At 42.6% G+C, this 14877-nt stretch overlaps 1 protein-coding gene across 1 annotated transcript in view; it reads right to left on the minus strand.

The window, feature by feature from the left end:
* Positions 1–14877, minus strand: part of FBXL2 (F-box and leucine rich repeat protein 2) — a 403194-nt gene that overhangs the window by 230208 nt on the left and 158109 nt on the right. Inside the window, exon 8 of the mRNA XM_069214254.1 lies at positions 5107–5233. Within this exon, the coding sequence (XP_069070355.1) occupies positions 5107–5233 (127 nt within the window). The remainder of the gene's footprint in view (positions 1–5106; positions 5234–14877) is intronic.

A 14877-nucleotide genomic window follows, 5' to 3' on the forward strand; every position in this document is an offset into this window, starting at 1 on the left:
GCCTTCCGGGAAAGCACTAACAACAACACACACAACAGCAAAGAGCTCTTTGCGATCATCAGCGAACTGACCAACCCCAGAGTGAACTCCAAGGACATCCCCCTCACAAGAACTCTGCAACAACCTCTCCACCTACTTCCACTGCAAGATAGCAGACATCTATGACAGCTTCCAGACATAGGACCATCCCATGCCCAACTCCGTCATAGCCACCACCCAAGCTCCTCCAAACCCCCACCACCTACTCTGCTGGGCCGACATCTCCGAAGAGGAAACGCTCAACATCATGAACTCCATCCACTCCAGCTCTCCCTCCAATCCCTGCCCCCACCACATCTTCAACAAAGCAAGCAGTACCATCGCCCCCAAGCTCCGGCACGTCATCAACCGCTCCTTCGAAACCGCCACCTTCCCAGAAATCTGGAAACACGCCGAAATCAAGCCCTTTCTGAAGAAACCAACCACATACTCAGATGACCTCAAGAACTTTGGGCCCATCTCTCTACTCCCCTTCCCAGGCAAGGTCATCGAAAAAGCTGCCTACAGACAACTCACCAAACACATCAGACCGCGGCTCAAATCCTCCTCGACCTGTCCGCTACCTACGACACCATCTCCCACTGCACTCTACGGACTCGTCTCCACGACGCCAGCATCCGGGACAAGGCACTAGAATGGATCACCTCCTTCCTCTCTGACAGGACACAAAAAGTCTGTCTCTCACCCTTTTATTCAGAGGCCACCAAGATCATCTGCGGCATCCCGCAAGGCTCCTCTCTGAGCCCCACTCTCTTCAACCTCTACATGGCCCCCCTAGTCACCATCGCCAGACACCACGCACTCAACATCGTCTCATACGCCGACGACACTCAGCTAATCGTCTCCCTCACCAACGACCCTCTCACAGCCAAAGCCAACTTCCACAACAGAATGAAGGCAGTCGCAGCTTCGTTGAAGGAGAGCTGCCTCAAGCCAAATACAAAAAAAACAGAAGTCCTCGTCATTGACAACAACCCCTCAGCCTGGGACATCTCCTGGTGGCCCACTGCCCTCGGAAGCCATCCTGCCCCCATGACCACACCCACAACCTTGGTTTCATCCTGGACTCAGCACTCTTGATGAACCGTCAAGTCAGCGCAGTCTCCTCCGCCTGTTTCAACACCATGCACATGCTCTGGAAGATCTTCAAATGGATCCCAACTGAATCCAAAAGAACAGTCACCCAGGCCCTCGTCACCAGCCGCCTGGACTATGCAACGCCGGAACCACCACCAAGGTACAGAAAAGACTACAAAGCATCCATAACGCTTCCACCCGTCTCATCAGTAACACCCACAAACACATCCATACCTCCGCCCTATTGAGAGACCTGCACTGGCTCCCAATAGACAAGAGAATCACATTCAAACTTCTCCAGCATGCATACAAAGCCCTCCACAATGCCGGACCAGAATACCTCAAACAAAGACTCCACTTCTACACGCCCACCAAGCAACTCCGCTCCTCCGACCTCGCCGTCGTCCCACGCATCCGGAAAGCCACAGCCAGAGGAAGGTCCTTCTCCCACCACACCGCCAAGACCTGGAACTACGTTCCTATCCACTTCAGAAGATCTCCCACTCTATCACAATTTAGAAAGGATCTCAAAACTTGGCTCTTCACCCGATTCCCTCTGACCTTCACTTACTGCCCCACCCGCGCCTTTAGACCCTAACGAGTGAATAGCCGCGCTCTACAAATACATTGATTGATTGACAGTGTGGGGTCCTATGCCTCAGTTTTCTCTCTTATCTCATCCCCCTTGCTTCGTTTCTACCTCTGGCTCTCATGTTCTATTATATGTGGTCACTGGTGGAGATGGTGTGAGATGGAAAGACACACCCTGTCCATTGAATCTTGCACACAAAGTTAGTGCAAAACCGGACATATTTTCCTCCATTCTTGTATAGCTGGTTCCCTTCTGGGGTGTCCTGCATAATCTGGCTTTTCTGCAGCTAGCATGTTCCTTAATCTTTCCTCTTTCTCTTTTGACGTCACATTTGTAAATGTTTTTTCTTGACTTCCCTTTTAACAGCATATTGAGCTTTACTTCCATTTAAAAGATTAATATCAAAGGGGATTCATCTGTATTTTTAAGGCTTTTATTTTGTCAACTAGAGCACTTAAAACTTCTGTTGAGGAGGTTTGTTGGCATAGACATAGCTTTTTGCTTGAATTTCCACCTTTTTACTGACTCGTAAAATAAACAGTTAAGACTGTCTATTTTTATATCTATTTCTGAGAATTATGTTGCGAAGGACTGAAGGAGATCAATTTTAAGATCTAATTTATTAGACTAAAAATTAGGAGCACTAATTGTTGGGTTGAGACCAGGGTGGACCAGGGAGCCCGTAACATCATGGCCCAAATCAATGGCAGTGGAATTCTTCATGTTGACCTCTGCATTACTTTGCTAAATGTTCTCAAGATGCAGAGCTGTCTCCAAGCTCAAAGTCGCCAGTGCCAAAAACCATTTCTGGACTTTTGCACCTGAGAAGAAGCATTAATTAGAGGACATCCTAAAACTGGATCCAGCGGCTCTGCTTCAATAAAGACCAAGGTGGGGACCAACTAAAAGAACAAGGTCAATGCTGAGGTAATACCCAAATTCACTTTGCAGGGTAAAACCCTCTCAGGTGGTTAGTGAACAAATGTTTTAGTGGGTGATTTTTTTAAATAAGTAATAATTGCGACAGAAAAAGGAAAAGATTGTTAATAAATATGAACAATAGTTTGCTAAAGTGCTTTTTCATTAGGTTACAATTGTTTTATTTTTGCACTAATACCAGTCATTTGTAAGCAATTACGCATTTAATACACAGATGAAAGGAAACTACTATACAGAAGGGAAGGTCCCAAGCCAGATCTGAGGTCCGGTCGGCAACATTTCCGGCCTTCTAGCCAAAAAGCAGGATGGCAACATGACATGCATGTTGTCATTTCACAGCTCCACTGGGAAAGTTAATCTTAAACCATGATTGGCCAATAACCACTGTGTATTAGTCCAGAGTTCCACATGTTCGCCTCATGCTTTACTGCTTCTTTCTTCCCTGGATTTAAACTTCTCCGAGGGGGATTCATTTATTCAAACAGAGCTTAGATGGTGTAGATAAATTAGAGTGCAAATATTTTTACTGAAATAGGTTAGAATGGAGATTAGATAATTATGGGACACTATGGTGGTCATTATGACCCTGACAGTCTTCCGAACTCCAGGGTTAATGTGGCGGTATCATTGCCAACAGGCTGGTGGTGAGGATCGCCACATTATGAGTGTGACGGGTTGGCTGCTGCCAACCCGCCATATCTCCACCCATACTCAACCCAACCATGTTCATCTCTGACCCAGCGGTCCACAGATGACCACTGGCAATATCAGGACCCCGCCCACTGCCATGGATTCCACAACGGTAGCACCGCCACGAAAACCCTGGCGGTAGGGCTACCGGTGACAGGGAATGCCTTCCCTGTCACCGGTAGATGGCTACCCCCGCCAGCAAGCACCTGACCCCCCCCCCACAGTCACAGAGCTCCCCACCCTCTCTACTTACATAGCGCCCCTACTCACATAGCGCCCTCATACATGCACACAGACACTCACGATGCATACACCCACTCACATACACGTTGATACACGCATCCACTCACACTCATCCATCCACGCATTCACTTACACATACTCACATGCATTCAGGAACGCATACACACAAACATCCAAACACGCATCCTCACACGCATACACACTGACATGCAAACACGCACTCACTTCAACATTCATACACATGCATACACATGTATACAACCATGCACACAACCACGCACACACCACAACATACACATGCATACACATGCATACAACCACATGCATACAACCACGCACACACCACAACACTCAGACAGTTGCATTCACACATGCAGACACCACACACTCAGACACGCACACACAACACCCCCCATCCTCCCAAACCCTCCCCTGTTGGATGCCCGACTTACCTTGTCTGGCGAGGAGTTTGTCCGGCATGGAACAGGAATGGATGCTTCTACCGCCGGTAGCGCCCCGCCAGCAGGACACCACCAGGCCATATTAATGGTCTGAATATGACTAGGGGCATCCTTCTGGCGGGGCGTTGCAGGTGGTAGCAACACCAGTGCGCCAGCATGGCTACCGCCGGATATCCACCCAAAGTGTGGCAGAAATCCGGCAGTACCCATTATATGGCGGGCGGAAGACCACCAGCACTGGCAGTGTTCTGGCGCCCGTGGCTCTGGTGGTCTCGCTTAGAGACCGCCAAAGTCATAATGAGGGCCTATATATGCATCGTTCTCTAAGTTGTACTGACTTTATTTGATTTGCTAATGAGGATACTGATGAATTCATGATTTAATAAAAGATTTAAAATAGAATCCAAAACTCTCAACGACTCCTAAAAGAAAAATTTCACTGAGAAATTGAGAGTATTTGTTGTTTTTTAATTTGCAGCTCTCCCCTTCTTAATTACCTCAAAGACTCACTGCTTAGGGTTCAGTAGTAAGTGCAATTTTTAAATGAGACAGATTAACAAATTATTTATTCCAGGTCTCTGCTCTATTAGTAGCATAAGCGTCACACAAGTGTCGGTCAGTGACATGCCCAAATTTGAAATTAAACTGAACTGTCAAGCAATTGCAACCGAAGAATAAAAGCAGATTAGATTTTTATTTTTTAAAAATGCCTAAAGGTGTCTATTACATTTACATAGCGTTTTAAGTCTCATAGTTTTGTTAGCCACTGTAGATAACCCATATGGGATTCTTTGCTTATACAAAAAAACATTTTTGCCCTGGAGAGGTACTTAACATGTAGTTTGTATATTGTTTCGATCACTTTTTAACAAGTAATACAAATACATTTTACAGAAGTATACAGCAGAGGGGTTTAGTGTTGTCGTATCTCTCACGTGTACTCAAAATTAAATCATTATTTTTTAACATTTCGGGCCTCTGTGTACATATGTAGGAGCACACATGGCCATCATGTTCTCTCAGTAAATTATTCAAATGTCTAATTAGTTAAGTACTCTAAATTACCTGTGTGCAACCTCTAAGAAACAATGCTGTAAGTCCACTGCATCCTTTAACCAGCGCTTCAACGCCATCTTTTGTGATCTGATCACACCAAGAAACATTCAAATGTTCCAGATTTCTGCAACCTTCACTGGATAATGCAAAAACAGACAGGACAGTTCACATACCATTAACATCGGGTTGTACCATCTTGCTAACAACACATGTTTCAGGCAAGTCAAAAAAAGAATGAAGAAAAATGCTACTAAAGCCACTGTACAGATACCAGCCAAAGAGGGGACAACTACTGAATCATTATTGAAATCCAGAGACCCCAACTGATGTCAGTACTGGAATCTGGGGGTGCCAGCCTAAGCAGTGGCAATGATTTCAACCGCAAAACAATAAAAAAAAATACAGAAACAAGTATTTATCAAACAAATACACAAATTATGAAATATTTTATTTAATTCACAAATATAACAAAAGCTAAATTTTAATTTGAATCAAAAGGATGAAGCTTTTCCAAATTCAGTTGAGGCCACCTATGGTTAATACTATAATGTGTATCATCCACATGGACTGCGCTCACAAATCTATCTGAGGATACCAAGTTAATTTTTAGCCTTTAATTTCAAATTTCTTTACATTTACAGAATGTTGTAAAATTTTCAGTTTTCCTTCTTCAATTATATACACTTTATTAATCTGTTATTATTATTTAATTTTCTAAGCAGTTGCAGATCACCTGACTACGCACCGCAACCCCCTGAGAGTTCCAGGACCACAAGTTAAGATTCATTGCTGTAATGCATCATGCTTCCCTACTGTTAGACCTGGCAGCTTTAGCGTGGTCTCCCCTGCCTTTTTTGCCTCTGCTTCCCATGTTTTGATTGTGTGATGGACTCCCTGTGTAAAATGTATGTGTAATTGGCTTTTCCATGATTGGCACATTTCATTTACTTGTAAGTACCTAGTACAGTGCACTAGAGGTGCCCATGGTCTGTAAATCGAATGCTACTAATGGGCCTTCAGCACTGGTTGTGCCACCCACATAAGTAGCCCTGTAAACCTGGCTCAGACCTGCCACTGCAGTGTCTGTGTGGGCAGTTTTAAACTGCCAATTTGACATGGCACTAAATATTTACAATGCAACGGGTCTCGCATTTCGTCGAGCTATTAGCATTGTAAACTCCTAACCGGACTTTTCTTGCCACATTAATAGGAAAAAATACCAAGCGCGATCCGAAATAAAGGAAAAATGTAGTCCAGAAACCACACAGAAAACACAGAGCCTGTTATGCTTCTGTTGGCTGGTGCGCTCAAGGAGGGCTAAACACCGAAAAAGGCATGACGTATGCATACCTTTCACTAATGAAAGCAAGCGGATTTTAAAAGGCAAGCCCACAAACCAATGAAAGTGGCTGGCGTGACATGGGCGTGGTTAGAAGTCCAAAGAGAGATTACAGCAGGATCGGAGCGCTTTGCGCTCGACCCTAATGACAATGTAGTCAAGGCAGAACTAAAGATAAGGTGACTATAGTAAAATGGTGACTCGTTTACAGTAGTAAGATCAAAGGTAGGCAAAGTTTGAACATAGAAACACCTTCTTTGTTGCCATTATAGGGTTAATTGAAAATGTAATGCTGGAATTGGTGGAGCCTGGTGGCAAGGGCAATGGTAGCATCTTCAACAAACTCCTGCGGATGATGCTGACTTCTGGTTGCTTGTAACACATGAGGAAGTCATGAGGTTGCAGTCTGACAGACAGAAAGGTGGCAATAAGAAGATGCAGAGCGGACAGTACTTTCTAAAGAATAGGAGTTCCTACAGCTATTGGGATTGAAGAGGTGGAGCCTTCTCTAGAATGCTACGCAGAAAGCAAGATCATGTCAGGAAGGCAGCCCCAAGGACAGTGGCACTGGTGGTGTGAGTGGGGTGACACGTGTCTGCCAGGTAAGGATGCCTCACATTTTTATGAAGTGCTGGGTCCGTGCATGAAACAGAGCGAGCACATTGGTTGAGCAGGGACTGGTGCTCCTCAGGAGCTGGTGTGGGCTTGATTCTGGAGGAAGAAGAAGCACGAGGAGTTGATTCCTGAGAGAAGCGGTCCCTGGAAGGCCGTGTCGCAGTGTGACTCTGAAGTTCTCTACAGAGTCTACATGCAGTGAGGAAAAACAAAAGCAGAATAGGAAAATAAAGAAGTGGTGGAACAGCCTAATGTGTCCTGTCGGTATGGAATGTTAAAAGGGTTACCTTTGGTTAGACTGGGAGGGTACAGTAAGAGTAAGAGTTTTTCTAAGTTCTAAGCTTACAGCCCCGGGAGGAGAGATGATGCATACAGTGAAACAATAGAAATAGCAAGATCTGCACATATTTCACAGAGCTTTTACTTCAAGAATACTGTTATGTGTGGGTGTTGTATCTGAATAGGTTGTATTGTTTTAGTACACTGATGAGAAGTACTAGTGGCAGGTTTCATTGGTCCTCTTATCATTTTTCATCTTTATTTGTAATTTTATTTTGCTTCAGCCGAGTTAATTGATTATTGAAAACTGCAACTAAACACTTAAGAAAAAGAAGAATAAGAGCGATTTGTTTGTCCCCATTTCTGTAGGAAACAGGTTCCTGGCAGTGAAGAGGATGGTGGATCCGTGCCAGGTGACTAGTGTAAAGTGATGGTAACACTTGAGACCATCCTTAAAAAGCTTGACAAGGTGGAGAAGATGACAGCAGCTATGGAGTCCAGTTTAACAAGGATGGAGATAAAAGGGGTGGGATGTACAGTGTTGACACTTTCACTGGAATTTCGGTTGAAAAATGGTGAGGTGGGGGGCGACTACCTGAACTCTTAGCTAAAGGCCCACAAATACATATCAAAAAACCTATCATGCATAGCTGTCTCTTACAGGCAAATGTGAAATGTCAGATAAGATGAGATAGGCAACAAATATAAAAGAAATGTATGCTACCCAGTGATGCCAAAGAAGATGTCAGTCACGGAAGAGATGAAGGCATATTTTACATAGTATCTTGCCTTTCCAAACAATGATCACCAAATATGGGTGGCAGCATGTTTGAAACCAGAGCTAGAAAAATAAATGTGGATGGATCTTCTTGTCACCTGATTTTGGTACTCTCACGCAACAAAAAAAATTAGTATAGGTACTTCAAAAGAAAATTTTGGTTGTGAAAACCAAAGCATCACTGTGGAGTATTGTGAGACTGAACACATGTCGATTTATGGTGCCCTATTTTGACCCAAGTTTTTTTGAGTGTGACCAAGGGATACATTTTAACATCATGGAGTGAAAGTATAATTGTTCCTATTTTTAAAAAGGGAGATAGAGGTGACCCCAAATGCTATCGGCCAATTTCACTTTTAGATACCTCTGTTAAATTGCTGGGAAGAGCACTCTTAGAAAGATTAGAATCATGGGCAACCAACAATCATGTACTCACAGAGGCTCAATTGGGATTTAGGCCTAGGGTTGGTACCCTGGAACAATGTATAAACCTTAACCTAATAATAAGTAAATATACAATAGCAAAGAAGGGTCATGTGTTCCTTTGTTTTGCAGATCTTAGCAGCGCTTTCGATTTGGTGAATCATGCTAAGTTGTGGAAAGTCTTAACAGATATGGGTGCGCCTTCAGATATAATAAGCTTCTTGGCGCAATTATACAATCATCTAACAGCGCGGGTGAGATATGGAAGAAATAGCGAGTGTACCCCAGGTTTTAGAATAGGGAGAGGAATACGTCAGGGTTGTGTTCTGGCACCTCTTCTATTTTCCCTCTATATAAATGGAGTAGATGCCCACTTAAAAAATATAGAAATTGATAGCCCTAAAATAGGAGAATGTTCTATCCCAATTCTTTTATACGCAGATGATGCAGTATTGCTGTCACAAACTGCAAATGGGTTGCAGCGGTTAATCGAGGGCTTTGTGGAATTTATGGAGGAAAGAGATATTATGTTGAATATGAGCAAAACAGTGGTAATGACTTGCGGACAGGGAAAGGCCAGGAAGAAAACTTATTTTATTAAGGGCAATAAATGTGAAGAGGTGAATGGATTTACATATCTGGGTATACAGTTTTCTAATATGGGACATTGGAAACAACATCTAGAAATTATCAAGATGAAGTATATTAGGACAACTGAGGCTGTTTTTAGATTTTCAAAAAAAATTGGTAATAAACCCCTTAGGGAAATGCTGCAAATTTCCAAAAGCAAATCAATCAGCAGCATTACATATGGTTCTGCCCTTTGGGGTCTGATGCCCGAGATCCACTCATTACAAGTGCTAGAGAACACATTTTTTAACAGATTACTTGCAGTCCCAAATACCACCTCCACATTCATGTTACATAAGGAACTGGGCTGCCCTTACGTGGAAGATCTAATATATACCAATGCGTTGTCGGCTTGGCATGGCATTTGGTCTAAAGAAGGGACGCATTTTACCCAAAAGATTATTAAAGATTGTCTTACATTAGAATATTGGGATAGAATCTCATGGTTTATGCACTTAAAAGATTTGTTGAAAGGTATAAATCTATCTCCAAATTTGGACAACCCAGGTACTGTCCTCCAATTTAGTAAGAAAGAATTGAAAAACCAACTAATGGCATGGAGGGATAGTGATAGAGAAAACAGAGAATGCATGAAATCAACAGTAGCACTTTATATGACTGAAAATAATGAGGTAATAGCAAATTACTTACTGACAGTTGCAAACATTCAGCATAGATTTTATTTGACTCGATTGCGTTTTAGAATGTTGCACTTTTTGGTAGCCTTCCCAAAGGTGAGGACTTGGAGTAAAAGTCTACCGTAGTGCCCCTGCGTGGGACGATTTGCACAATCTACAATGCACTTTATTATATCTTGTAAATTCTATCATGACATTAGGAAACAATTTTTAAAACCTTTATTTGTTATTAACAAATTATTTTATTGTAGAGAAGCTTTTAACTATTTATCTAAATTGGATACCAATGAGAAATGTGAAGCAGTGATAAAATTTATTCTACATGCCATAGAACAAAGAAAAAAGCTGTCGTATCTAGAAAAACTTCGATATGAGAATGAATAACCGCCCAATCTGTTGCAGCAAAGGTTTTTATTTATTTATTTATTTATCAGTAAAGTTTTCGTGTAGTATTTTATTGTAAATCCTTTTTATCACTTTAATGAGATTGTTTATCTTTTATGGAGTAAAATCCGAATAAAGATTGTTTTTGAATTTGAACACATCAGTGACCAGTACATATTTCATTTTCACACAGTCTAAGGTGACACAAACATTCTTAGAAAGTACCATCAGCTATGATTGATTATGAAGTTACCACTAAATTCCCCTATTAATCATACAGAATACTGATATGTATCAAGGGGGCATTTACTTTTTCTACAGGGGTTGATGTTATGCCGGATATGGACACCTCCTGATTTCCCCCAATAACATCCTCTTCTTTTACTTTTCTGTTCTTTACTGTTTCCCCTTTCTTTTGCCTGCTTTCTTTGTTGTACTCATAAACTGGATTGCCTTATTCCTTTGAAAACTAAAGGTGCTCCTCAGAATAACTGTACAATTTCTGAGGCAATTGATCTACTTAACGTTAGCCCCCACCTATTTACTTGCATGATTTCCTCATTTGACTCAATCCCAGTTTTTTCCCCCTCACAACACTGCTTCCCTCTCACTCCCCCACCTATTCACAGATCCCCCTCCTTGTCATCTGCCTCTCACTTCTAAGTTCCTAGGCTTATACTTCTCTCCATATCTTGCTTATATCCTCACCAATACTTACGCCCTGCACAATCATAGCTTGGATATTTTCCATTTCATTAGAGACTTCTGCCCTGACATATTTTCTTTCACTGAATGATGGCCTCATGAGGCCTCAGCTCACGACCATACCTTAGCCACTTTCCCTGACCACAAATCATTCCATGCCCCCCACCCCTGCTCCAGAAAGATGGCTAGAAGCCTGGTTGAGAGCTTTAAAGAGACCCTCAAATTTGATGTACTGACCTGCTTTAATCATGCCAAATTATACAGTCTTTGAAATACTATTTTGGATAGTTGTTATTTTAACTGAAACTGTTACTTGCCCCACTCACAATGCTGGCCACATCCTTAATAAGGTATTCACTTCATCACATCAGGCAGAAGTCTCCACTCGTATCCCACTGTTGGGGGTCAGATCATTGTGCTAGTCCATTCTCACTATCCCTTCCTAACTCTGTCTGTTGCAACTAATTCCCTTCTTTTCTATCAGCCCCCAAAAGAGCCTGGCACAAGATATTGTCATCCACCCTTGTAGATAACTTAGCAATTCTCCTTCACTACCTTCTGTTCATACCACCATGCAATATCTAGTGTTAATCTTGCATTTCCTCCAACCTTTATATCATTGCTCCTTTGTCAACATCCACGTGCAACTGCTGTCTTTGCGCCACTCCTTGGTTTAATCAGGAGCTGAAGGCAAGAGAACTTAAATGTAAAAAAGCTGGGAAGTCACCTTACACCTCCCGTACTCATATTCATTATTAATCAGCTTTATGCTCCTATAAAAAAATCTATTGGTATTGTGTGTGCATCCTTCTGCACGGTGCATATTACACGTTCATGTAATCCTTCCAAAGAGATTTTTAGAATCGTAAATTCCATCATGAATCCTTATTGCTGCAGGATTGCAGTACCAACCCCTCTGGTTCGGAAAAATCTTACACTGACATCGATCCTTCTTCTTCCCTACAGCAATTCTCCCCCCTTCCCATTGAGAAGACCATTCAATTTCTCATGACTATCAAATTCAGCTACCTAGATCCCTGCCCTGAACAGTTTCTTCAGCCTGCCTCTCAGATTTTTGGCCCTATTATGAATTACTTTGGTTATCATTTTATAGTTCATAGCTTGATTCTTAGTTGATGGAAACAGGCCTTGGTAGTTCAGCTATTAAAATAGGCTTATGCTGATCCCAATGTGCTTAGAAATTTTCACCCAGTTTTCTTGCTCCCCCTATCAAGAATACTTTACTCCTCAAATCTAATTATATTTTGCATCCCTGTCAATCCACATTCCATTCTCTGCATTATACTGAATGTGCTTGTTTATTAATTCTTGACAATCTTTACTTGCTGATGGAACACGCCCCCCCATGTTCTTGCTCAGTCTGTCAACAATGTTTAATATGGTGTTGTGCCATATCCTATTGGCTCTCTTCTCTCAAGTAGGCATCAGGAGTAATGCCCCAAACTGAGTTATGGATTAACCCAAGGATCAATTACAAGATGTTCACCTGCCTCCTTTAAATTCAACTTTTACTTCAACTTTTTTTTAGACAATACATCTGAAGTCCCACAATGCTCTTCACTTAGCCCTAACCTGTTCAATATCTGTGTAATCTCCCTTATCCACCTAATTTGCTCTTTCTGATTCTCTTTCATCACACATGCTAACAACACTCAGATTCTCTTGTGCCTGGAGAAGATTTCTTCATCCAGTTGAACTAATTTCTGATTTGCCTGATTGCTGCTGTTATGTGGATGACCAACAAGATCCTGATTGTCTTAAGCAAGCTCTCGAAATAGCGGCTGCAGATTGTTTGGCCTTCAAAATAGGGCCCTCTGAAAAACACCAGCGTGTCATGTTCCGTAGATTTGTTTCTGGAGCCATCAGGCTCTCTCCTCACAGATCAACAAAATCTCCTCTTACTGTTATTTTTCACTTAAACCTTCTGCATAAAATCATCCTTTTTTCACCTTTTCCTTCATGCCAGATTGTAGAACAGGTGGTGATCCTAATGCAACTCACCTACTACAACTCTCTTCCTCTTGGTCTTCAAGGCTATCTTCTCAACAGTCTTCTACATATTCAACATTACCTTACAACTTACCTTCAACCCTATAGAGTAAGCTCACACCAGCTGAACACCAACATAACACTGAATGCACCGCCGGAGATTAGGCTCACGAGGGAAACATAACTTAAGGTAGAGGTGTAAAACATGCAACTCCTGGTGCTCCAGAGCAGTGAAGTGAAAAACCACCCCACATGGGCTACATGACCACACATTCAGGGAAGGCAGGGGCCGAGGCAGTGGGAACAAAGCTAGCAGAGTCATGTCGGAAAGTGGCTAGAGGCTCTTGACTGTCATTATTATCAGGTGCAATTCCATACATGTTCAGCGTGTCTACTAACCACGAAGTGGCAATCAGCTGGAAGGAGACATTTAGTTAAGTGAAAAGCCAGTATTGACAAAGTCTGAGATAGTTATCCCTAAAGACGCATAAATAACCCTGAAAAACAGTAACAGTTTTTGAAAAAAGTTTGGACCATTAGCACAAAATCAAATGAGAATGACACAAGACTAATAGTGGAGGAAGCCTCATCATTTCAACTAGATACACAAGTATGCACAGCTGTGAGCTGAGGGTGCACTAACCAAATCAGACAATGAAGGAGAGAGGTTGGAAAATGAAAAGTGGGCAGGAAACTAGAGCATTATCTGATGGCCAGAAGATGACGATGGTGAAGACTTGACAGAAGCTCTGGAAGAGAATGGAAACGATCCAAGAAAAGGGAGATCATCAGGTAAAAAGCATGACTAAAACAAAAGTACTCAGATAGGTTCGCCAGCACCTGTTTTTCTGAGTCCAGAACCATTCTCCTTCCTTAGTTTCTTAGCAAGCTCCACCTTCACTGTCTTGAACATGTTACGAGCTTAAAACCTGATGATTCAATGCATTTCCACTCTGTTCCTACTTACAGTTCTATGGACCTTAGCGGCATGTTGGCATATTACAAATCAAATCACTAAGGAGACGCGTTGCCTTTCAGGGGAGGGGGTGGGTGGCAGGGAACTTAAAATGTCACCCAGGTGCCAACCGGAAGCAAAGCAAACAATGGCAGAAGCAGAGAGGAAGAATCACATTTGGGAGATGTACAAAGATGGCAATCAGCGACTTCCTGAATCAATTGAAGCCGACCCAAAAGAGAGGCCCAACCAACGTGAGAAAGGCGCTACCTTTACCTGCGATCTCTAAGAGTTGTCAGCGTCACTCTTAAACCACAGTTCCTTTACTTCTCTGGTTTGCATCAAGCGAAAAACCATCTATTTGAATCTTCTCACGGTCGATACTTCTCAAGCATGCCGTTTTCTAACGAGCAGAACCGTGCTATGTGGCGATGGCTTGTCTTTCAGAGCAGACCCATTCAATTACCTGGTGTCTGACTGCTAGGTTTCTTCTGATTGGTTTGCGAGCACATTTACATTATCCAACCTCGGAACCCAAATGTTGTATCATGTTGTAGTCTAGTAAATAACAGTAATATGTGAATACAATATCTTTCAGACTCGTTCCTAAACAGAGGTTTTTTTAAAATTATTGTCAAATCATCACTAGCACCTATATGCCCTATGTTTCTCATATGCCTTTGAATACCTTGATGTACAGGGACCTGGGACCTGTGCGATGCAACAGGTAGCAAAGCCTGTATCCGTCCTCCTCACTGACCCCACTGTAGGGTACACTACACTTCACACCCGTGTCATCAAAGGACTGAAGAAATACTACTGATCACTCTCGATCTAAAGACAGGCACTGCCAGTCCCTCCAGATCTTCTTTGTGAGAAACTACTGCATCACTTGCCAAGCAGCAGGAACCGGAACAGCAGCAAACCAGGCTGAACGACTAACCGGCCCAGGCGGTCTATGTCATACAAGCAGCCAGGACATTAACAGGATCGAAATCAAGAAGAGCTACAAGGGAGCTGAGGA

Source organism: Pleurodeles waltl, chromosome 2_1, assembly GCF_031143425.1.
Source record: "Pleurodeles waltl isolate 20211129_DDA chromosome 2_1, aPleWal1.hap1.20221129, whole genome shotgun sequence".
Classification (NCBI taxonomy): Eukaryota; Metazoa; Chordata; class Amphibia; order Caudata; family Salamandridae; genus Pleurodeles; species Pleurodeles waltl.